Here is a 24217-nt window from a genome sequence, read left to right on the forward strand (position 1 = left end):
ATCTTTATGGTGCTGTTTAGAGTTGATTAAACCCAGTGAACTTTCTGGCACTTTCCCTGTGTAGACGTCACTGGTGCATATACACATAAATGTGCAACCAACCACACTAATCTTAGAGAATGAAACAATCTGGGATGCCTTCCTCTTAATACAAGCAAAGGGCACAAATAGAAAAAGGGAAAATAAAGTAACAGGCAGATCACAGACTCCTCAGCTCTTGTGGTGTTCTGGACTGTTCTGAGATAAGAGCTAGAACTGCAGTCAAGGAGTTAGCTGGTCCTATGGCTGACCCAATGCTGCTCATCAGCAGGCTTTTTCTGGGTGTAGGGAGACTGGTCCAGGGTTGGCATAGCCTGTATGGTGGTGTGATGACTGCCTCCCCCTGAGGTGATCAATTTTGGGGTTCTGGAAGATCAATCTTCCCTTAGCTGCCTTGTTGACCTAAAAAGTGAGGCTTCTCAGCCTTACCCTGGGTTCTTATTATTTGTCATCTTCGCTCACTCTGGCTTCCCTGCCTCCCTCCAGGGTCTTCGGACAACTCCGGTGTGAGGCCTATCTTGGAATCACGCAATTTGGTCCTGTTAGATTCAAGTTGGGTCATGCATAGCGAACTTCAGTTCTGGGGAAGGACCTGCTTAAGCCAGCAATTAAAAAAAAAATTGTTAATGTTTGCATGCCACAAGGGCTGCATGTGTGTGATCTCCCAGAAATATTGTAAAAATACAGCTCAGAACACTTTTGAGGAAGCTGCCATGGTGTCCTCTGGGCGAAAATGTCTTGAGATGTCGTTATAGCGCCAGTTCACAGAAAGTTCAACACAAAATCCTATAAAAATAACTGGTTTAAAAGACCCTCGCAACAAACAGCCACTCAACAGTCCCCCATCAGCAAAATTAAAAACAAGTCAGACAAGTTATGACCAGTTGTTTGCCTTGTTTGTGGGAGACAATGACATTCAGTAATCTTTTTATTTAGGAGTGGGGTGGTGGGACAGACAGCTTCCCTTTGGAAGTCTTCATGTTAATAGAGAGAAGTAACTTCTCAAGATGAACCCATTTAAGAACTAAAACTAATTAAGGTTTGTATAAGGTCTGTATCCCAGATATGCTATGTCTCTCATAAGGATGTGGTGGCACTGTCCCAGGAACATGCTAATGTCCTGTTTCTTCACCACCGAGGGTAACTAACAACTGGGCTAGGCTGAATGATCTTATTGCCTAGAGAGTGAGATGTAACTTTTTTAATTTCCCTTCTCAGATCTCCTCCTCCTTTAACAACCTGGACCCCTTCGGCACGGGACAGACCCTTCCTCCTCTTCAGGTGCCAGAGCAGGTGGCTCAAACCACCTTGATCCCTCCACTGAAAAAGCCCCCCAAGTGGATTCGCAGGCCGGTGGGGGTCTCGTTTGCAGTAAGTGTGCGGAGCATCCTTGCCTGGAAAGGAGAGTGGTTATGGCCCCCCCGGGGGGCTCAGAGGGGATCTGGTTCCCATGTTGGAGACCGTTGTGGTTTTCATGGTGCAGTCAGTTTTGGTAGAGGGTTGTGTGGCTCCGTTGGCAGGGAATCCTTTGCTGTGGTGTTCAGAGGCCTCGCCAACAACATCTGTCCCTATAGCAGTGATGGGGACTTGCTCTGACGGGAGGGAGCTGCTTTTTGACTCCCATGTCTTTCCCATTGGATAGTTAATGAAACTAGCCCAGTCTCAGAAACTAGCCCAGTCTTGTAGGCAAGGTCTGTTCTCTCCTGCCTTTCCTCCCAGTCCATTGTCTGTCTTTCCCCTTTCCCTATTCCCTCTTCTCCCCCATATCCTTATTCTCTCCCTCTCCTCTTCTGCCACCCTGCTTTTCTCCCAGATTGTGCTGCTGCCCTGCTTTCTTATCCTCTGCCCTGGCCCGTGCCATTTCAGAGTAGTATTGTAGCCAGTTAATTCCTTCTGTCATCCATTTAGCATTGTTTTATGTGCCATTATGGTCAGTTCATATGCTATTTCAGCTATAACAGGGGTCGGCAACGTTTGGAACGCGGCTCGCCAGGGTAAGCACCCTGGCGGGCGGGGCCAGTTTATTTACCTGCTGACGCAGCAGGTTCGGCCGATCGCGGCCCCCACTGGTATGTTACTAGGCCGTAGGCTTAAGAACGCTTGACATGAGTGGGTGACCTAGGAATAACCCTATGCAAGTAAGGTCATTGTGTCTGTGGTCACTGTCTTTGGACTTTGTGTGCTCCTAGAGTCTCCATATTTGAGAAAAGCACCAGCTGTGATTTTCACTCTGTTGAGCTTGAAACTGTAGCAGCAGGAGGTGAACCCACAGTGGCCTAATGCAAAATTACTAAATTCAATAAATAAAGGCTCCCATATATTCCATTAGTTTGATGATCTCTGTTGCAATCGGCCCCTCTGTTGCAGAGCAAAATCATTCCAAACAGCAGCTGGTCCTCTATGCTGTTGATGTTTGCAGTGAGCTACATATGACTGCACACACACAGACTGTGGGTGTCACTGAGAATTGTGGTTCTGATGCTGCAGGTCCTGGGTTTGATCCCTGCAGAAGACAGCAGCATCTTGTATGTGTGCAGCTGTGGTCTACCTTGGGTTCCTCGTGATTGCCCTGTTCAGGGCCATTGGTGTCTGCCGAGGCCCCTTCAGCTCCCGAGAGCTGAGTGTGCTGGTTTTACCTTCATGTGTATGGACACTTACTTTTTCCCTCTCTCCTTCTCAGTTTGGGGGGAAATTAATCACTTTTGGCCTCACCAAGGCCCCAGCACAACAAATGCAGCAGATTCCCCCGCGCCAGGTGTTCATCAGCCAAGTCGTTACTGAGACAGAGTTCCTGGCCCGATCCAGAGAGCTGCAGATGGCCCTGCAGTCGGGAAACCTCCTGGACTATTGCCAGAGCAAGATCCGGGCAGCCCAGCTGCAGTTTGAAGAGAACCTCTGGAACTTCCTGAAGGTAGGACAGCCCTGGTGAAGGCCAGAGACCTCATTGCAACGCCTTTGCATTCCTGGCATGGGTTTTGCATGTGCTCATCACACTTGTCCCTGGCCTCATGTATCCCCAGCTCTTCAAGGGACAGCAATAAACAGAACAGACTGACTGGGAGTTAAGCCATAAACACACCCCATAATCACGTGCTTGGGGAAAGCCTTGGTTAAAGGCTAAATGCAGAGGGCTGGAGGCCTGCTCTCCTTTTCATAGGTACGGTGTTGGCATCAGACTGTGTTGGGCTCTCCGTCAGGATACTTGCATCTGAAGAAGTGAGGTTCTTACCCACGAAAGCTTATGCTCCCAATACTTCTGTTAGTCTTAAAGGTGCCACAGGACCCTCTGTTGCTTTAGTCAGGATACTGTACACAGCAGAGCCAGGCAGACACTCAGCCTCCTCTAGTCCTGTAGTGATCTCAGTGGAGCGCACTCCCTCGTTCCCCAGGCAAAAGCCCTAATGGGCTGAGATCAGCCTGGAAGGGTTGAGGCAGCTGTGATGCCAGCAGGATTGTTTGCTCCCTCCCTCAACCCCGTTGCCATGTAGACCATCCAGAAGGTGATTGAGCGCTTTGCCTCTATCTTTCGTGGCAGACTCTGAGGTCCTTAAGGCCCATCAATTTAAGATCCTGCCTAGTGTTTAACTGAGGCCCAGGGAACCTTGCTGCTCCCTCCAAATACAGCCAAAGAGAGGTGCTCTAGCCAAGAGTGCTTCGCTTTCCAGCCAGGGCCTGCAAGAACTAGATCAGCTTCTGTCTAGCTTGGACATAATTGGGCTAAATCCTCTGTCCGCACTTGGTCAGAACTCCCGACAACGTCACTGGGAGCTTTGACTTCAGACGGGCTGAGGGCTGGAATCTGATCCCCTTCCTCAAATGGAACAGTACCTTACTCCACAAGTAGTCCCATTGACTTAAATGAGACTGGCTGGAGGAATAAGGTCCTACTCAACACGAGTAAACATGAGAGAATCTGGCCCTGAGTAAACTGCTTGATTTAGCCCCTTCTTATATTGGGTGATCACCTTCAAATCCCACCCAACGTCTCACCCATTGGGACCAAAACGACTCTGTGTTCCATGTACCACTGTCGGCCACAGACTACAATTGGAGATAGCAGCCTGCTCCATTCACTGGTCCAGTCCAGTTTTCTCTCTAGTAGACAGTGTTGCCTTCTCAAACTGTGGCCTGGGGATTGCAAGCAGGCCGTGTTGTGAGAGAGGAAATCAGTAACACACGTCCGTGAGCTGTGATAGTACTTAGTGCTTATACAGAATTCTCCATGCCTAGATCTCAGAGAGCTTTACAGAAGTCCCATTTGCCACTTGGAGAAACCGAGGCACAGAGAGACGTGACTTGCCCATAGTGACACAGATCTCCTGACTCCCTGCCCAGTGCTCTGTCCACTGGCCTGTGCTGCCTGACGAGTGCTATAGGCATCTCTTCTCACATAACAGCAGTACTTTCAAGGACCGTTCCAAAGCACTGCAGCTTACAGGAGTGATCCTGCAGTGTGGGGATCGTTACCGTAGCGTAGCTGGCTAAAGCAAGTGTAGTGTAGTGTGTTAAAGCAAGCAATACCCCTGTTAGTTAATCAGTGTCTGCGCGCAATGTGTTTGACAGAATGCGATAACCAGGTTTTATTGCATTGCTGGGGTAGACAAGGTCAGCAAAGTCTCAGCCTTCATCTTCCAAAGGACAGCTTATTCCAGGTCCCAAGGAGCACCCAGGGTCCCCTGGTGCTAATCTGTAAACTGAGCACTACGCTTGGCAGCTGGGTGTTGTCTCTGTGCAGACGCCCGGTTTTACACACCTCTTTGTCTCCGATCCCCTTTGGGGCCCAGGTGAACATGGAGCCAGAATCCAGGACTAAACTCCTGAAGCTGCTGGGCTATAGTAAAGAGGAGCTGCAGAAGAAGGTAAGTGGCCTTCTTGCTAAGCAATGTCTTTATTTAACAGAGGGTCCTTTTACGGTAGTGGCATGTGAATTAGGGGACGGGTGAAGAACCGATTCAGGGAGTGCAGGAAAGAGGTATCTGCCGCACTATGTATTTTATAAGCAATTCCTCCCATAAGGTTTCACTTGGAGGTGTAGCTTGAACATCTTTGCACCTGAACTAGGACTGGTCCTGTGGACTTAGAAAGTGCATGCTTGATTTGCTTCATTTGTGACCATGTGACTAGTGCTGCAATGTGCTGGCTAGGGCAGGGCATAGTTCAGGCTTCAATCCCTCCCTTCAGCTCTCCCAGTGCACCTTGATCCTGACTTCCATCTCACCTGGGCAGCTCCTGCAGCACATCTAGATGTGGCCTGCAGGACGCTCTGGCAGGCTCTGCCTAGGTCGGATGCTGGCTAATTGTGTGGCAGGTCGGTGATGCGCACATGGGAGCTATCATGAGACCACTACTTGTGATCTAAGCTGAGACTTGAATCCTGGTCTCCAGAGGTGAAAGGTTAATACACTTAACCCACTGAGCTGCTGGGTGGGAGCAACAGGGAGGGTGGAATCAGGGAGTGTTCCTCCTTTCTCTTCTAATCTCTCCTGATCACTAGGCTTCTGCCCTACCCAGGGTAGCTTTACAAGGTGCCAGCCCCTAACTCAAACCTTCACTCATCTTATGAACGAGTCCCAAAGCAGGTGACTCTGAGGGAGTGTACAAGGAGCCTCTGGATATTTCAGGAGTTCAGCACAAACAGAGGTCCCATTAAAAGGAAAATTCTGCTGCAGCTTTAACTGATGCATCACGGCAATGCAGCTTTGTCCAAACTGTCTCTGCAAGCACCACGTGTTATTAACTCCCCTCCTAATACTTAGAGAGAAGAGAGAGATCTGGGTGAGGTGCGGAAAGTGGAGGAGGTGGTAAGTTACTGGAATACTGCTTCAGATAACACTGACAGAGCTGCAAAGGACCAGTGAGGGCAGTGTTATGGCAAGGGGCAGAGAGGTCTGTACTAACTGAGTAGTAAGGGGAGCCGGGAGAGGTGATGGGGTGGGGGGGTTAATACAGAGCGTGATTTTGAACCGGCTCTTAAAGTGCTTGGGGAAGCCAATGGAGCTGTTTCTGGCTTCGGGCGACTTGGCCTTTCTGCTGCCCACACGTTCAGCTTTGTGACAGAGGCTTGACTCCACGACTCCATTTCTTCACAGATCACGTCCTGTTTGGGGAATGGTATCCCAGAGAAGCAGCACTTTCCTGAGGCAGATGGCTTGGCTCAGGCTGCACAGCCGTCTGTTCAGGTAGGCCCTGGACTCTTCACTGGTCACTGAGAAGTGAGCGTCAGGGAGAGGAATGAACAAGAAGGACAAATTCCAAAAAGTTCTGGGGCTCAGTGCAGGACTCCCTGGGCGAGGATCTGTGGACTGGGTTATGCAGGAGGGGGGGCTGGATGGGCTAGGCAGTCACTGCAAGGGATGGTGACATGCAGGCTGTTGATGACACTACAGCAAGCCTTGTTCAAGGAGCGCTCAGTTCTTCAGTGCGAGGGTTAACCTTAACCCTATCTTAGCTCCATGGCACAGCTTCCGGGTGTCCTCTTGGCACCTTCTGGGGCGGGCTGGCACTCCTGTCATTGCTACACCGGTAGAGCTGCACTAGTGCAGTGGCAGGAGATATGAAGGAAGCGGCCTGTGAGCTTCTGTGCTGAAATTAGCTATAGAAAGAAACTCCCAGCCAGGTAGAACAGCTGCAAACCACCCTCACCCAGCTCTGTAATCCATTGAAATTGTCTTGGTCAGGCTTGTTCTTCTGGGTGTGGCTCACATCAACATACACTCTCCCTGCTTTCTTTGCACAGGGCTCAAGACGCTCCGTGACCGAAGTGGGTGCTGCTTCCTCCTCTTCAGGGTTCTTTGACAGCCTCGTCCCTCAGGACATGAGCACATTGGAGATCCCGGTCACAACAGGTATTGCATGGCCCGCATTATGTGAAGGGAGCCGCTGTCCTATAAAGTGACGCAGCCTGGCCCATTGACGCGCTGTGCAGTGTACCTCAACCTACGTCCTCTCTCCGTGCCATCGGCATTGACCAGTGCACTTGCGGTGGAAGGCCCACAGAGGACAGAAGCCCTAACACTGGATGAGGATCCACTTTCAGCACACGTGGTTTCTGGAGTGAAAGGCCTGGAGATGGGTTGCAGTTGTTGCAGAGCTGCCTTTTCACTAGTGTCCACAGTTCATTGCAGCCAGGGTGGTGGGTGGCCCCCAGATGAACTGTTCAGTTGCTCACCATAGTGCTGTGCGTTCCTTTCCCCCTCTCCAGACACGGACGGGCTGATCAGCCAGGCGCTCCTGGTGGGGAACTTTGCCGGCGCTGTGGAGCTGTGCGTGAGGGCTGACCGTTTTGCTGATGCCATCATTCTGGCTATCGCCGGGGGGGAGACGCTACTGCGGGAGACCCAGATGCAGTACTTTGCCAAACGGAAAACAAAGATTTCTCAGGTGAGTGCCCAGCAGTGTATATCCAGGCAGAGATGGGGGGGGCGGGGCAGAAGAGAACAGACTGAGGTGGATGGGGCCCGGGCAGGTGTGCTTGCCTGCGTATACGCGGGTGGCTGTGAATGCCCCTGAGAGTGCGTTGGCAGGGGTGAAATGCTGAACTGAGGGCTCTGTCCATCTCATTTCCAGCTCTGTCTAGGTATTTACACTGTGCTCATGATACCTTTATATAACTTGCTCTCATCCAACAAGCGATCTGCCTGCAGAGCCAGGATTTCCGCCCTTCTCTTCAGCTTGTGTCCAGCTTCTGGTATCTTCTGCCTCAGGAGGTTGCAGTTTAAATTATCCAACCCTTTTAGAAACCCATCGACATTACCTGAGCCTTAATGACACTTCTCTTATGTAGCTACAGAGCTGGTCGAATCCCATGCTTTATGGCATAAACCGACCATTGTAAGGACCAGGAAAGAATTTTCTTCCTCTGTCTACAGCATTGCATTACTAGACAGGGGCATGGGTGGCTTTTCACCTTTGGAAGCACTAAGTGCCAGTTACCGCTGGAGGCACAGTGGTGGACCATGGGGGCAAATTCTATATCATCCCAGCCGCATGTGAGCAGCCGTGATGTGGACACTGCATGCAAGTGTGGCGTCTTGCTCAGACCACCTAGAGCTGAGAGCCACTGTTACCGCTCTGCCATAGCAAGGGTGAGAGATCTGCTGCTGCGAAGCTGTGCATTGCTTCCCTGGCTGCCTGGCCAGCACACTCGTCAAGATTCTGCCTGTCTAAACCTTGCCTTGCAGGAAACAGTCAGTGAACCCAGCGCCCGAGTTCCCCAGAGACGTGTCTCTGCCGCATCCCATCCCTCACCTTGGGCACTCACAGCTGGTATTATGTTTGCTGCCTCCAAAGAGACAGAGCACACACCAGCCTGTTAGCTTAGCAAGCATGCTGTGTTTTGTTTGTACCCAGGCCTGTCCCTTTCTCTGGCTTAGTATCACTTAAATCCTGGTTCTTTAAGAAAGTTATTCTAGTTTTATGACTAAAATTTAATCTTAGCAAGTTACAATCTTTGTCTAAGCAGTTTTCTTAGGCCTGGTCTACACTAGGAAGTTAGGTTGGTATAACTACATTGCTCAGGGGTGTGAAAAATCCACACCCCTGAATGGCGTAGTTAAGCCAACCTAACCATCAGCGTAGAGAGCACTAGCTCAATGAGAAAATTCTCCCGTCACCCTAGCTCCCGCCTCTCAGGCTGGTGGAGTGCCCATGTTGACAGAAGACCCCCTCCTGTTGGCGTATGTAGAGTCTTCATTGACTCACTGCAGTGGCGCAGCTGCACTGCTGCAGCGTTTTAAGTGTAGACAAGCCCTTGCTCACCTCAAGTTACCAGCATCTCTAGCCCTCTGGACCCAACATTCACTGAATCAAACAGTGCTGTTCCTAAGTGATGGGTAACTAAAAGGTCTTTTCGCTCCCAAAGTCTATTGTCTCTTTCTCTGCCTCAAGAGCCAGGAAGGCTTGCTGGGGTGCAGACTCCGTCCCCGGCATGATCGTTAAGCAGTCTTCTCCCCAGCTTGTTTAGCCTGATGGCTTTGTTTACCTTCTATGTAAATGTACTTTCATTGTACTCTGCCTGTAGCCAAGCTGGTCAGACAGGTAAAGGCATGTTCCTCTGTCTAGGGCAGGCTGAACAAGTTTTAAGCACACATACAGAACAATTTGTAAACACCCTGTACATACATCACAATGATTTTTCAGGACCAGCTTGTCACCAGTTTACATACGATACCTTACCGGACACCTTTGAGGTACATATTCTGACAGCAGTGTGTTGAGGGAATGAGTATGTCAGGCCTGATGTGAGTTACAGTATGGGGGGCCCTCTGCCAGGTGGCACCAAGGGTTCTCCCAGGGTCACACTGTTAACCCAAGTGCAAGGTAGATCTCTGTGTGAGCATGTATGGACCTCCATAGCTGCATCTGAGGTTTGAACCTGTGGACTGATGGGCCATTTGCTTCTCCTGCAGCTTCTTTCCTCTATCGTGCAGCAGAACTGGCGAGATGTAATCTGCACATGTGACCTGCAGAGCTGGAAGGAGGCACTGGCCATCTTGTTAACGTACTCCAAGCAGGAGGAATATGCCCAGCTCTGTGGTAGGTGGGACGCTTCATTTGGTGCAGAGTGCCTCTGGGCTGTCTACAGAGAGAGGTGGATGGATCTTGGGAGGAAATACTTCCAAAATGGGCTAAGGGCGTTCCAGACAAGACAAATGAGAGCGTGACCCATCTGCGGGCTAAGGCAGGAAGAACAGAATCAGTGGAAGTGGGCTATATGAACGGTAAGGCAGGGCAGAGTCTCATGGTATGGGACAAGGATGTGCCAATATCTCCTTCAGCCTGCATCCATGGCTTGGGAAGAGCTATGGGCAGTGACTTTTGCTGCTGCCCAGGCCAAGGCCCTGAGAAAGGTGTGTATATGTACAGGGCTTATTTGGGAAGGGGCCGGAGCTCCTGGGGAGAGGGAAGGCAGGAGGGGTGCACCCCACCTGCAAGTGTTCTTCCTACTGCATGCAGTCCTCGCACACTTGCAAGCCTGGGAACTGGCTGAGAGCCACTTGGTGAGGGCTCAGTAGTTTTCCTCTTAGAGCCTGTTTAGGGCTAGGACTGGGCTGGCCCTTGTGGGAAATGTGGCTGGCCAGGAATAAGCTAGCGATCGGGGTATAAAAGCTCTGGAGGCCATTAGCTGGGAACCAGTCGGTGAACGGTAGCTGACTGACAGGGGTTTGCTGTATTGTTTCCTTCCCTATTTAGCTTTAGCCAGGCTCTTGACTATGGATTCATTGGTGACACCAGCCTCTGCACCATGGCCTGTTAACTCTCTGCATGTGGCTCCTAAGTTGCCAGTGTGTAAAGCTATCGCACGATTTCTGAGAGCTGGGCAGGGGGAGGAGGAGCTGGCCAGATGGGAGCAAATAAGTGGAAACTGCCCCTTTTCCTCCTCCCTTTAGATATGCTGGGGGCCCGTCTGGAGTCAGAAGGCAAGGGGGTGCTGTCCAGTGAAGCCTGCCTATGTTACATCTCATCCGGCAATGTGGAGAGGTTGGCGAAATGCTGGGTAAAAAACCACGAGACCTCATCGCCCCTAGCTCTGCAGGTACAGGTGCTTTGATGTGAGCATGAAACCTCCATAGGCTAGGATCTGTGTGCAGGGTCCCAAAAGACACAGATTGGAGCCTGAGCTCCAGCTTCTCCAGTCCTGCAACTTCCAGCTGTAGTAGTTGGGTCTCCTCCTAGCCTAGATTCTGGCTAAAGGAGCCTTGTGTTAAGTTGCAAGTTGTCTGTTGACACGAGAGGGCCTGGATCAGCATGTGCTCAGCGGCAGGATGGACTGCTGTGCAATGGACAGGGCGTGGTGCTGATCGGTCTGTCTAGGAACATAGATGTCACTTTCCAGCATGGTCTCTGAGCACCTCTGCCTATCATCCTCTCAACCCCCTGAGAGGCGGGGCCATGCTATCCCCGTTTCCCCGGGGTGGGGGGAACTGGACGTCTGTGACTGAGCTGGAAATGGAACCCAGTCTCCCGAGTCCCAGCCCAGCACCCCTGTCCACTATACCGCCCTTCCTACCTGGGCAACCCTCAATGTCTTTGGGCCATCCAGTGAGTCACCCCTGGACACCCCTCTGCCACAGAGACCCTCAGCCCTGTTGCCCTGTGCCCAAGAAATAGGGTAATGGGGTTTGTGTCTTCAGTGCCTCGTCTGGTTCTGTTCAGAGCTGGCCTTTCCCCTCCTGAACTGGGAGCCAGGGACACCCCTTCACAACCCAGGAAGGGCCAGCTAATAATCACCATAGCTAGCTCTGCTGCTGTGTCCTGTAGCCCTGGAGAGCCCTTCTCAGGACAATGTTTAACCCTTTCCCTCCCAAGGTGGGATTTTCTGTCTCATGTAGGCTCCCTGAGGAAAGCCCATTAAAGAGAAGCTGGCAGGTGCTGTTTGGTTCCTTACCAGGAAACTAGCCCCGTCAGTTTCCCATCCCAGATCTCACACCCCAGCAGTGCTGCTGCTCTTGTGTTCCTGGCTCTGAAATAGGTGGTGCTGCATGAAATTCATTCCTGTTCCGGGACTGTTCAATGAGACCTTTCTTCTCTCCCTTGGGCTGACTTCTGGCCCTACACAACCTCACGGTGTGTGTCCGAATGAGATGGATAGTAAAGCCAGGCTCACCCTCAATGGAGAACTTACGGCTTGTGTTGTGTCTTCATCCCGCCCTGTCAGGACCTAGTGGAGAAAGTGATGGTGCTGAGCAGGTCCATTGAGATGCTCCGAGGCTCCGCGGGGCCAGCTTTGGGCCCTGTCTTGGCAGAGCGGGTCACCCAATATGCCAGCCTCTTGGCATCGCAGGGGTGTTTGGCGGCGGCAATGAGCTATCTACCCCGCAGTTCTGATAAGGTAGGTGAAAAATAGATAGGCAGAGAAGGTGCTGGAGAGACTTGGAAGTTGCAGTGTAGAGAGCCAGCATGCAACAGGAAGCTGTAGATTCTGATTAAGGTGGAATCTGTCCCTTGGGGCAGGGGTGAAAGTAACTCAGGACACTTACCAGTACCGTGGCCGGCTCCGGCCCCCAGAAGGGGCGGGGCCTCGGGCGGAAAGGCCGGGGCTCGGGGTCAGCATCCCCCAGACAGCCCTTCCAGGCCGCCTGGCCCGCCCTGCCCGGGGCTCCCATGGCGATTTAAAGGGCTCGGGGCTCCGGACGCCGCGGCAGTGGCATCCAGAGCCCCAGGCCCTTTTAAATCACCGACCCCGGGGCAGCTGCTCCCTTTGCCCCCCTCAGCCCATCAGTGGCCGAGGGGGGGCAAAAGGGGCAGGGACGTTAAAGTGCTGCCGCGGCAGAGCTTTAATGTGGGCTGGATACGGGCCAGTGCGGGTTCTTACTGGTATGCTGTACCGGCCCGTACCAGCTCACTTTCCCCCCTGCCTTGGGGTGGTTCTCTTTCTCTTTGGGAGCTTCATCTGCCTCAAAGAGTCTCCTCTGAGGCCTTGGAGGCCAGGGCAGGAGAGGGGATCTCCATGCTGCTCTTTGCAGTTCTTGGCAGCACTTAACCAAACGCAGTCACTCTGGTGGGGCAGGCATGGGTGGGAAGGTGCTTCTCAAGATCTGGTGATCCACTTTGGAGGAAGGAAAAAAATTGGGGACCCCCAAGTGGGAGAAAGCCCTGGAGGTTGGGGAGCCTCGGCATGGCATCAGAGAGCTCTCCCAATTGAGATCAGGGTGGTGTCTTGGACCCTGACGTTTGCAGCCTCTCATTAGGCCCCCAGGATTGGTTATCAGGTGCTGCATACTGATGAAGGCTTCATGCCGCTGCCAGTGTATTGCACCTAGTGGGCTAAGGAGTTATTCATAACCCTAGGGAGCCTTCCCTCCGTGGCTCCTGAAGCACTTCATTAAGTCTCATTTTTTCAGCTCCTGATCCAGCAGCTCCGAGACCGTCTCTTCCATGCTCAAGGGGAGAGCGTGGGCGATCAGCAGCCGCCTCCTTTCCCCTATGCTCGTGTGCATGTCGGGCCAGTTAGCCACCCATTGCCGGCAGCCAAGAGCAGCTCTGCTCCAGAAGGGTCAGCCCGCAGACCGGGTCCCAGGCATCCAGAGAAGGTAAGTCTCAAAGCCTGGTGCCTATGCCCAGGGCAGAGAAGCACTGGGGAGAGGGAAGGAGACAGCTAAAGGAAGCTGATGGGATTGTAGCTGCCCTCGGGCGGCTTGGTGCAGCTGACTATAGGGCACCCCCAGCTCCAATGGTACGAACTACGTTAGCTGAGGGCTCTTCCTAGTGATGATGGGCTGAAGCGAGTTTGGGGAAAGACTCGCCACTTCTGGGGCACACGGTTAACCAAAGAACAAGCCACTGGTCTCTACAGTGCACCCGCCCTCCTCTTCCTCGTGGAGTGTGGCCTGCACAGAGGACATACCCAGCATGCAATGGTCCATCTGGATCCCATTAGTCCAGACCTCTTGACTGAGACGGCACATTTCCTGCGGTGCCCTGTGGTCCTGCAGGCTGCACCTCTGTCTTGAAGATGTGGGGGGCTGCAGCTGGCTCCTTTGTGCTTTCAGTAGGATGGGTGCACCTGTCACGGACTGAAAATACCTCCTTCCACAGCAGCCAGGTCGCAGCAGGAGCCCAGCCTGAAAGAAGGGAATCAGCATCCCCGCGCCTGGCTAAGGGGGTTAATCTGGTCCCTCTCCCATGGGCTCGTAGGGTCCCGCCCTGCCCGTGGCTCGTGGGGTTACTCTGGTCCCTCTCCTGGGGGCTCGCAGCCTGACGGACGGGGATCTAACAGAGAGCGAAGGAGGAGTGTGGGGTGCCATCGCAGAGCTGGCCCTTCTGATGGGGAAAGAAAGCACCCAAGCCCTGCGCTGGCACAGCCAGCAGACATGGCGCTGGCAAAGTGGAGCCAAGCCAGGTGCCTGCTTCCCAACCAGGCTGAGCTGGGCAGCCGTTTTTGGAGTCTCCAGTGTGCCCTTTGTGGGCAGGGAAGGCGAGTGGCTGGCCACTGGTCACAGGATAGCAGGGGCAGCACCCGCAGTGGCCGCAGCTATTGTTCGAGCGGGACTGCCAGGTGGGGCTCACCGCAGTGTCTGTGTTTTCATTACAGCCCGTGTACCAGCCATCCTTCACCCCGCCGGTGTCAGTTCAGTCTTCAGTGCCTTCACTCTTCATGCCTCAGCCGGTGCCAGCGGTGCCCATGGCTCCTCCCCAGGCCAGCACTGCCCCCACTACCAGTATGTACTCCAGAGCAGGAGGCCGGCCCCCTTACTGCCAGTACGCCTCCGGCTTGGCACCAGCTACGGTTCCCGGGCCAGGTGAGTATGCGCCAGAGACGCAGCCTATAAAGCCATTGCGTCCATCAGGGCAGGGAATGCCAGGCGTGCACTTTGGGCCCACGTCAGACTCTGCTCCATATGTGCCATAGTGCTTGCAGCTTGGCTGGGGAGCAGGCTGCTCCGAGTTCCCATGCGCTGCCGATCCCACGGACCTCGCTGCAGCTTAGTCATGAGCCCTGGGAGAGGCCCCCAGTAAGCTGTGGGGTGGGATGAGGCTTGGGGATGGGCATGTGGGAGGAAGGCCGGGCATGTTTCTCAGGGCATGGCTTGGGAGAGGAGGATGCTTGCCAAAGCGGGAAGTGGGAGCCATGGGGATCACACTCCTCCTGGTAGGAGGGGGCTGCCAGCTGACACTGTTCTCCTTGGTTTCAGCATTGTCCCAGCCTCCGCCATTCAGCCTGCCAGGAGCCAGACTCACTGGACCAGCTGCCTTTCCCAATCAGCCTCCTATTTCAGGACAGCCTGGGCCCATTGCACCCCCTGGCGTTCCACCACCGGGATCAACCTTCTTCCCTCCAGCCTTGGTCCCTGCACAGCATCCTGCAGCCTGTCCTCTCCCCACAGCGGGGCAGCCCCCTATGCTTTTCCCTTCAGCTCCTTTCAGCTGCCCCCCAGGTGTGGGCTACCCTCAGGGGGGCCCTGGAGCTCCTAGCATCCCTCCCCCTCCCACCGGTGAGTATAGCTTGGGTGGCTTCGCCCGTGCCCATCCCAGATGGGATCTGGTAACGAGGGTCTGTCATACCAGGACGCTGGCAGCTGGAGCTCCCTGAATGGGCTAAGAGAACTTGTGTCATTAGGGCTGGGGTTGCTGAAGTGCTGAGACCCCCAGTTCTGGTGAAACACTGTTAAGAAGACTGGCTCAGGCAGGCTCCTCCGTGTTTCCATCCTGCTCCCCGCGACCTTGGGAGGAGCTGGCCCGGCAGGGTCCCAGTGTGCGCTCAGTGGCAGCTGCATTTCCATGGGGACACTCCGCACTCGCGCTCAGACCCTGGTGAAGGGTCATCACTCCACTGGCATCCCTGCTTAGCTAATCAGGCTGATGGGTGCCTTAGAAGTGCTGGGAGTGATGGGTTTTCTCTCTCCAAGGAAGAGATCCTTGCTCACCTGGCTGTGGGATAAAATGCTTCCTTCTGCTGCACTCCAGCTTCCGCCCCTCGCTCCCCATTTCCAATGGGCTCTCCACCTGTTTCAGATTCTCCTGGGCCTTGTGAGCATTGTTCATGGGTTCTGGTGCTGGAGCCGTTCCCCACCTGGTTGCTGGTTTGAATCCAGCCCAGCTGGAGAGTGATGTGAGGTCATTGCCACCTGCTGGCCCAGGAGAAACAAGCTGGTAGTCTTTGGCCAGTCCCTGGTGGACAGATGTTTGCATTGCCTGTGACACCATCACCCTGGGTTGCAGCCTCAGAGGAGAGGCTGATGAATGAAGGTCATGGAGACCATCCTAGAGGTGGTCCCTGCTGGACATGACTGCGGCATGTTGTTGGAGCCCAGGGGAAGGCTGCAGTGTTTGTGCCTGGGCTGTATCTCGTGTTGGGCTAGAGCCAGGAGCGTGGCCTCCAAGAGCTGTCAATCCAGCACTGCTCCTTGGAACCAAATTGACCCTGCAGCCGAAGGAGGGGTTCCATAGATCCCCTAACCTGGCATCCAGCCTCAGCCGAAAGGGAACAGGCCCAGAGTATGCGGCTAGATTCTTGCCCCCTTAGCTCAGGATGGATCGAGCTATCTGAAATGGTCACTGGGTGCTGTTGAGATGTTACTGATGAACTAGAAGCTTGATGGTGACTCTGACTCCAAAATCTGCCTTGATTTTCAGGTGTCTTCCCCTGGCTAGATCCCCACCCAGATCCTGTGGGCAGTACGAAGAGCAACCCCCTACCTCTGAGTGGGGGGAGGTGGTCCCGCTGCTTCCAGTGAGATGTGATGAGATTGCACACATGCGTGCTCTCTCGCTGTTCAGCGTCTGCCTCGCACGCCTGGGCAGTTGTACCAGTGGCTGTGCAGGAACCTAGGGTGTCAGTGTTGCGGCTGGGCACTGGAAAGCTGTGCCGAGGGGCCAGCTGGGAGTGTACGGCATGCGTTTGGGGGAGGTGCAGATGTAACTACGATGCTGCAGACCTAATGCAATTGGAGCCCAGGAATGTAAAGAGGGGCCCTTGGCCTCCAGCCCCAATATGGCTTCCCACCCAGCCCTGGAGGGATTGGAGCATGACTCCTGCGTCGCTCTCACCTACCCACCCTGGCGTTAGCTGGGCCGGGGAGCAGTTCCTCTTCCTCCTGCACAGCTGACAGCAGATACCACCCCAGCGGTGGTAGCTCACCCCTCATCTTCCATCCAGCCCAGCACTATGCATGTCAGGCTGCCCCGAGGCTCTTCCCAGGTGTGCTGAGGAGGCAGGTCCCTGCCATGCGTAGGGTAGCTCAGGGCTGTCAGGGAGGCATGGATGAGTTGGTTTCCCAGGGGAATTTGAAAGCCAGTTTAAAGCTGCTTGCAAGCTCCCCACCCTCCAGCGGCGGACAGGAGTGAGGGCTGGGCTGGGGGGCAATGGCAGGTCTAAGTCCCAGTCCCATGCCTGTCGCTGTTCCTAGGTACAATCTGCTGTGGAGCTGTCAGTCCCTGCTGCATTCCTGGGCATTGCTTTGCGGCTCTTGCTGTGGGGAGGGGGTCTTGTCCAGTCATCCCTAGTGGGGGTAATGCTAAGTGACCGCAGGAGCAATCTGCACAGAGGGGGCTGCGTGCCCAGAATCCCTTGGGCCAGTCTCTGGAGCTTAGCAGTGTGAGGCTTTGCCTGCCTGGGCATTGGGCTCTTGTGTGGTGGCCAGCACAGCATGTAGGACAGAACTGCAGGAACAAAGGGTCCCCACTATTGTCCCTGCGCCAGAGGCGCAAACAGCCCTGGGGTTCCGCACGAATAGGAACGCTGAGCTTGGCGTCGGGCCGTTTGAGACCCGCAGGCTGAGCCCCGGGATTTGGGCTGAGGATGAAGTGTGCGAGGTCTCGTGTCTCAGGGCACAGATGATTAGCTCCTGTTGGTGCTAATGGGGCTGGGGTGTACACAGATCGCGTACAAATACGCTTTTCTGATTTCTGGGGTCGGTGCCCCATTGCCTCCCCCTTCCCATTTTAAGGGCCGAAGACCCCAGTCTGATCATCCTGCCTGAGCTACTGTGTAACGCCGGCTGTAGCATTTCACCCAGCGATTCCTGCTGGCTAGGCTAGTGACGGGTGGCTGAACTAGATTTAGAGAGCGCCAGACGGTCGTCTGAGAAATCTCCATTGCTCTCAGAGCTCCTCAGCAACAGGGGGAGGGCTGCTCATGGCAAAGGAGAATCCCTGGACACCATCCTGGGCAAGTTTAGTCTTCCCAAGACCGCAGGAGACAAGTTGTTCAGGGTGCACCCAGAAAAGCCTGATTTGGTTACTAGTCTGCTGAGTTTATGCCTGATGCTGACTGTAAGTTGCCCAGAGTGAAGTAAAAGGCCGCTTGGTAAAGCAGAGTTCATGGAAGGGCTGAGAATCGGGTTGGTCTAAGGCCCTGGAGCAGTGCCAGAATGTGCTAGCCTCAAGTGTCCTTGTGGGCATGGCAGCATTTTAAGACACGGTCTCTTAGGAATCACCAGAGCTAGAAATAATTGCAGACTTAATTAAGCTACTGAGCCGAACTCCTCTGTGAGTGATCCCTGAAACCCGCTGGGAGGAATGGCTGCAGAAGTATTCTAATAATCATTCAACGCACTAAGTACCTTTGCATCTTTCCCAAGTGATTAACGAGCCACCTCCTGTGAGCAGATAGGGATCGGTGATGTACTAAGCTGGCATTTATTTCTAACTCCACTGACTCCTTCGATATTGTGCCTTAAAACGAGGCTGTGCCCACACCAGCTCTTCTCTTAGTAGGAGGGCTAATTGGCTTGTAATGCTGAAGGGTTCCAGTCAAGGCTCAGGGCCCCCTCGGGATAGCTACTGTACAATCACTGATCAAAAGAGACTGCCCCAGGAATGTACTACTGAGGTGAAATCGACTTTGCAGGTGGGAATGGGTAAACTTTCCCAAGGGCTGGTCCTGAGCCTGCTATCGGAAAAGGAAAATCTCTCTCCCCCACCTGCCTGCATTTCTGCCAGTGCTCCGGACTGCCCTGTGGGGTGTTCCTTTCACTGTCACTGTCGCCCACAGCACGGAGCTGTGTCCCTGGTACTGCGCAGGCCACGCTCTGGTTTTGTGGGAAGCCTGGAACTTGGCTCTGGACCTTGGAGCGCTTGAACCCTGCACACATGTTGGTTCGGTCTCGGTGGTAGAAGTTTGCAGCCAGGGCAGAGATTTAGAAGCTGCAGACAGTTGAAGTGTTTTTCTTGTGCCAGTGGCATGAGACATAGCACGGAAACGATCTGCAGCCCATACATGTGCCCCACTGCCTGAAGCCAGAATTAAGGGAATCCTCCGGGGAGGAGCGGGGAATCTCAGACTGTGGCCTGTGGACCCAGAGTTGACCACAAAGCCTTTTCATGAAACGTTCAGCAACCCAAACAGTGGGGGTGGAAGGGGAGGTGGGTCTATGCCCAGGCCCTTCCGCTTCCAGAGCAGTAAGAGATTGAGCCCCACCGCCTTGGAGTTCTCATCTAGTCTCACGCCTGTGTCTTGCTCTTTGTCCCCATAGATCAGGAATCTTGGAACAATCCCTCTGCTCTCAGGGGAGGCTTTCAGAAAAAAAAGGTAAGCCTTGGCCAAAGCATCTGCCAGACTGTACCTCCAGGGAGTGCAGAATGAACGAATGGCCCCTCCCCACGCCCCTGCGTCACTATTGCTGTCCCCACTGGGCAAATAGGGGAGTAGAGACAGAGTTGACTTGCTTGAGGTCATGCAGTGAATGGACCCAGGTCTCCCAGCTGCCCGTATTGTTCCTTTGCCAAGGTGCCAGCCGTCCTTGCTTGGTTTCCCAGGACAAGTGTTTTGCAGTGTGCATTTCCCTAGGCACCTCGAACACCGTCCTAGCTGCTGGCCTCTCCCTGCTGTGAGTGCCACTGTGCTACAGCACCTGGGGTGAAAGGTTCGGAGAGCAGCCAGGCTAGAAACCTGCTAGCACCGCCAGATTTAAACCTGGTGCTTGGCTGTGCCCCTACAGCACCTCCTGCTGGAGTAACCGTGAGCTCCCAGTCATGAGTGCTGCTATACTGCCTCCTGCGGGAGACCTCGGGCTGGAGTTGCTGGGAGCTCTCCCACAGCCAAGTGGCCCTTGCTGTGACTCCTTCAGGGGGATCTGTGAGCTGAGTTCCCCCACAGCAAATGCTCCTACACCATTTCCATCGCTGCCTCCTGCTGGCAGGTGCAATAAGCAGCCCTCTGGCACCCTCCTCCCCCCCCGCCCCCTTTTGTGCTGAGCAGACGCCGGGCGCTTTCTGGCAGCTTGGCTGGGAACCTGCTTCAGGCTGTGCTCACTACAACAGGATTAGCCTCTCGTTAAAGCCATCTCCTTTTGATCTAGCCTGGTTGGAGCGAATCTGTCCTGACTCCCTGGCTTTCTGGGGGTGGGGTGAAGTGTTTGCAGGAGACACTCACCCCCAGGTCCTGGGACTTTCCCCAACGCTTGTTCTGCCGGGCGCTCTGTGCAGCTAATCTCAGCATTCATGACTCGTGCCGTGGCAGAGCCGAGTCGGCTTTCTAGGGAGCGGCGGTGGCTGCTGTGGCACGTCCGTTTGATTGAATGATTTCAGAGAGCCCAAGGGGTTTCTCCCTGCAGCCCTGGTCACCGGCTGGGCATTGGGGGCCTCCCGCTCTCGTTCTGAGGGCCCTTGGGGTTTAGAGAGAGGTGCATATTGTGCCCTCATTTGGGATTGCTCTGCAGACTCCCAGGCTCTTGAGCTAGCAAAGATGATGAATTTGGCCTGGGAAAGTGCAGGCAACCCCCTGGTTCTCTGAAGTCATTCAGTGGCAGCACCGAGTGCTCTTTCGCTGTTTTCTGTTCCCTGGTAGTTGTCAGAGAAGTTCACCCCTCCAGCTCCAATCACAGCTCCAGTAATGAGCCTCCCTACAGAGCCGCGGGCCCTGCTGCCTCAGATTCCCAGATCCCAGGAACCTGGCCAGGCACCCCCGGGAGCACCCAAAGAAGGCAGCATGCAGGTAACCCAGGGGCATCACTCCCACCCCAGACTCCTCGCAGGTGTGAGGAGCAAGCTGGCTTGTAAGAGCTTTATCGTTTGGTGACACTGGGGCTTGGATCTGCTTCTTCCCCACTGTAGCATGGCCAGGACCCCAGGACTGCTCCCTGAGCCTTGTAGGAAATGACCACGTTCGGGCAGGGCAGGGGAGGAGGGAGTGACCCGTGTTGCATAAGCAAGTCAAGAGGACCCCAGAGGGCTGCAGGCTCTAAGGGAACAAGCTGCAAGTGCAGCCATGTGTTCCCCACAGTGGCAGGGGAGTGAGGTGTGGGGTGTGGAGTTCACCTGCCCTGGGCTCAGCACGCCGCCATTGGCTGCTTTTCATTTGGTGTCAGTTTCCCCAGCTGCCCACAGAGAGAATCGAGAGGAAGGAGCTGCCCCCGGAGCACCAGGGGCTGAAGACCACCTTCGAAGGGCTGGTGCAGCGCTGCAGTGCCATCGCCACCGACCCCGTGAGTCGCCTTTGCAGCTGCTTTTCCTCCCGGGTTGATCTCGTCGCTAAAGCACAGGGCTGGGAGCCAGGAGGAGTGGGGTCTTGTCCCAGCTCAGCCACTGACTTCTCTCCCTGCCTCACCCCGTCCCCTGGTGCTGCTTCTCTTCCCAGGGGATTTTCTCTTCCCTCCCAACCATGCTCTACAGTCTTTCTATGCCCGTCTCCTTTCCTGCAGAGCGGATACTTCTGCCCCTACTGGGCCTCTGCCACACCACCCCTTGTTTGTCTCCCCATGGGTCTCTAGAAGGGGAAGGTCTTGGGGGGAGAAGTGAGGCCAGGGCAGGATATTGCTGGGAGCAGCCGGGCAGAGGCTGCCTCTTTCCAGCCTTGCCGTCAGGCCTGCCAGACTGTTTCTCAAGCAGCCGCTGTGGCCTGCGTGCTGTGGAACAGGGTGGCTGGGCAGGGCTTGCAGTGCGGGGTCTGGGCTGCATCTCTGGAGAGGGTGGAATGTGCCAGGGTCATCGCAGGCATAGCATTGTTGGCAGGTGCAGTGGGGGGATGTTTCCTATGGGGCACAGCTAAGGGGTGCTGTGGCGGTGCTTGTTACGGTCCATGCCCTGAGTGTTTCAAGCTGAGCCAGGGGTGCAGCTGTTTGCAGAGCACCCTGGGAGCAGGTGGGAGCAGCCGTGGCATGGGAGGTTTTCCCCTGGCAGAGCCCATGCTGAGGATTTCTCTTCACTTCAGAAAACCAAAAGGAAACTGGAGGACGCGGCGCAGCGACTGGAGTGCTTGTACGAGAAGCTCCGGGAGCAGGCTGTAAGTGTGCGAACCCGTCCCCTGCCCCTCCGCTGGCTCCAGCGCCCTCCTGCATGCCCATGCCTTGGGCCCCTTTGCAAAGAGCTGTGCTCTGTGCGTGGCCCTCTAGAGATCAGTGACCTTTAACTCCTTCACCCCATCCCTGAAACCAGCTGAGCTCTCCTTCTTCCCCAGCTCCCCCACCGCGGTGCCAACTCTGGCCCGTGTGGGGTGCAGGAGCCCTGTGCGGCTGGGGTGTGGTGCAATGTGCTGCCGTTACAGCAGCAGGAGAGACTCATCGTGTGTATGTCAGACACCCACTGACCAGTCAGGCCACTGGCCTCTCTCCTCCCGTTGGGCAGGAAGCAAACGCCCTGACAGGTGACTCAGCAGAGACTTGGCTTTAGGCTGGGACTGGGGAGGGAGAGAGTCCAAAGAGTCTTGGTGAGGCTGAGGGGTGGGGATGGTCCTTCAGGCCCTGTCACTGAGCAACGCCTGCCCCAGCTGTAGGTGCCCATCTGGCGCTTGGCTGAGGGCGGGTCAGACAGTTGGCGTGGGGGGCTTATGGTAGAGGGTGAGGCTGAGGTGTCTGTGCTCCTTCCCACAGCTCTCCCCTCACATCCTGATGGGGCTGCATGAGATCGCTCGCTGCATGGAGGCCCGCAGCTACCAGCAGGGCCTGCTGGTCCACACCCAGGTGGTGGGCAGCAGCAGCTTCAGTGAGGTGTCTGGCTTCATGCCCATCCTGAAAGTCCTCATGACCATCGCCAGCAAGCTGAACGTCTAGCGCCTGGTGCGGAGGCGGGGGGCACAGTCACTGTGGAGACCGAGTGGGATGGCGAATCCAAGCGCTGGGCTGCAGGTTCCCTCCAGCTCCCGAGCAGCGTGTGGGAGCCAAGCCGTCCCCGTCCCCCTGCAGAGACCCCACCGGGGACTGACTCTTCCCTTCCCGCGGCTTGTCAGTGTTAGTACTGCCGGCTGGGTTGCACTGAGATCCTCCCAAACCAGCTGTGTGTCTGCTCCACCCCGGCCCCATACAGAGATGAGAGGAGACTCACTCCTTCCGGCTGCCACTTCAGCCGCTTTTCAAACTGAGGCTGTCCAGCGTGGCGGGCACCTGCACAAAGGCAAAGCAAGGGGCCTCCTTGGCTACCCCTGCGCCCCCCTCTGGGGATGGGGAGACCACCTGGCTACAGCAGAGCCTCCCTGTGAGCTGAGCTCTCCATGCTGCACACAGCCATAGGGACCTCCCTTCAGCCTCACCCCCTCGGCCCTCTCCCTGCCCCTTCGCCCTCTAGGCTGACGGTTCAGCAGGGGCGTGTGCTGGCCTCTGCTCTGCAGCTGCCTTCTCCTCGGCACCCTGCACCTGGCTCCCTTTTCTGTCCCCTCCCCCACTGCGCCCCTTGAGTGCCTCTCCCCACACCCAAACCCTTCCGCGTCCTGGCCCCTGTGCTCTCTGGCTCCCCTACTCCTCATGGGGAGCGCCAGGCTGCTCTCCGGGCTTCCTTGCAGCATGCAGCATTTGTTCTGAAAGCTGCACTGAGTGGCCCCCAGCCTCACGAGCACCTGTCCTGCTGCCAGCCAGTATTGTGTGAAAGCCCCTAGGCTGGGATTTCAGAGCTGGCTAGGGGATTTCGACACGTGGGAGATGTGCCAATCCCCTAGCCGGCTCTGAACACTTCACCCTTCATGGGGAGGGCCCCAAAGCTTGGGGGCACAGTCTGGGCCACATCCCCTTCATCCTGCAAGGCCCATTGGCACAGCAAAGGGGGGGCACTTGCTGTGGGGAATGGCGCTGTCTGAGCCGGAGGCCGTGCTGAGCCCTGGCTTGGCATTCGGCTGGCGTTGGCTCTAGTGAACCCGAGTGGTGATGGGGCCATGGAGTTGGCGCTTGGAGGGCGGAGGGTATTTCAGGGCATATGTAGCTCTCGTGCTGCCCAGCCCCCTGCTGATGATGCGCTCCCCTTGCCCTGTGACTTTCCATGCTGTTTGACACCCCTGCTATCCAGCACAGGGGCAGCCTCTCCCTCCCACACGTTGGATCCGGAGCACCCCCTGCTGAATCGGGGTGCTCTGCCGGGATCCTCAGGAAGGGGTTGTCTCTCCCTCGCTCTGTCAGCACAAAGTGCCTCAATAAAGCTGCTTTTTGTGAAATTGGCATCTCGCTCCTTGGCTCTGGGTCGCCCTCCCTCTGGTTATGAAGAGAGGTCCCTTTGGGCCAGCTGCCATTCTCAACAGGGCTTGGGGGTGATCTCTGCCTTCAGGAGCGAAAGGCAGAGCCTGGTTCTGGAGCTGGCTGTTGGTTTGGGACACTGCTGCAAACTGGATGCTTCCCCTGATGGTTTGTGCTTCAGCATTTTTTCAAGCATGCTGGGAGTCCAGGCTGCCTTGGTTACAAACCACTTAGAGCCATAGCACAGAGACAACATGTGTCCCCGAGTGCTCTCCTCCAGTATTAAACCATCTGTCCTCGCCAGCCTGGGGGGCCTGGGCTGCTTTGGGGCAGAGAGAGATCTTTGGGGTTTTGCACTAGTGAGC

At 55.2% G+C, this 24217-nt stretch overlaps 1 protein-coding gene across 1 annotated transcript in view; it reads left to right on the forward strand.

Annotated features, from left to right (window-relative positions):
- SEC31B (SEC31 homolog B, COPII coat complex component) overlaps window positions 1-23820 on the forward strand; it is a 40228-nt gene extending 16408 nt beyond the window's left edge. The window contains exons 11-27 of the mRNA XM_065408721.1: window positions 1258-1410; window positions 2720-2950; window positions 4824-4898; window positions 6129-6218; window positions 6776-6884; window positions 7241-7419; window positions 9447-9573; window positions 10428-10573; window positions 11696-11869; window positions 12882-13070; window positions 14072-14279; window positions 14673-14972; window positions 18954-19009; window positions 20267-20413; window positions 20787-20903; window positions 21629-21700; window positions 22287-23820. Coding sequence (XP_065264793.1) covers window positions 1258-1410; window positions 2720-2950; window positions 4824-4898; window positions 6129-6218; window positions 6776-6884; window positions 7241-7419; window positions 9447-9573; window positions 10428-10573; window positions 11696-11869; window positions 12882-13070; window positions 14072-14279; window positions 14673-14972; window positions 18954-19009; window positions 20267-20413; window positions 20787-20903; window positions 21629-21700; window positions 22287-22466 — 2553 coding nt within the window. The 3' untranslated portion in view covers window positions 22467-23820. The remainder of the gene's footprint in view (window positions 1-1257; window positions 1411-2719; window positions 2951-4823; window positions 4899-6128; window positions 6219-6775; window positions 6885-7240; window positions 7420-9446; window positions 9574-10427; window positions 10574-11695; window positions 11870-12881; window positions 13071-14071; window positions 14280-14672; window positions 14973-18953; window positions 19010-20266; window positions 20414-20786; window positions 20904-21628; window positions 21701-22286) is intronic.
- Window positions 23821-24217: the final 397 nt, after the last annotated feature.

The sequence above is a fragment of the Emys orbicularis genome, chromosome 7 (assembly GCF_028017835.1).
Source record: "Emys orbicularis isolate rEmyOrb1 chromosome 7, rEmyOrb1.hap1, whole genome shotgun sequence".
Lineage (NCBI taxonomy): Eukaryota > Metazoa > Chordata > Testudines > Emydidae > Emys > Emys orbicularis.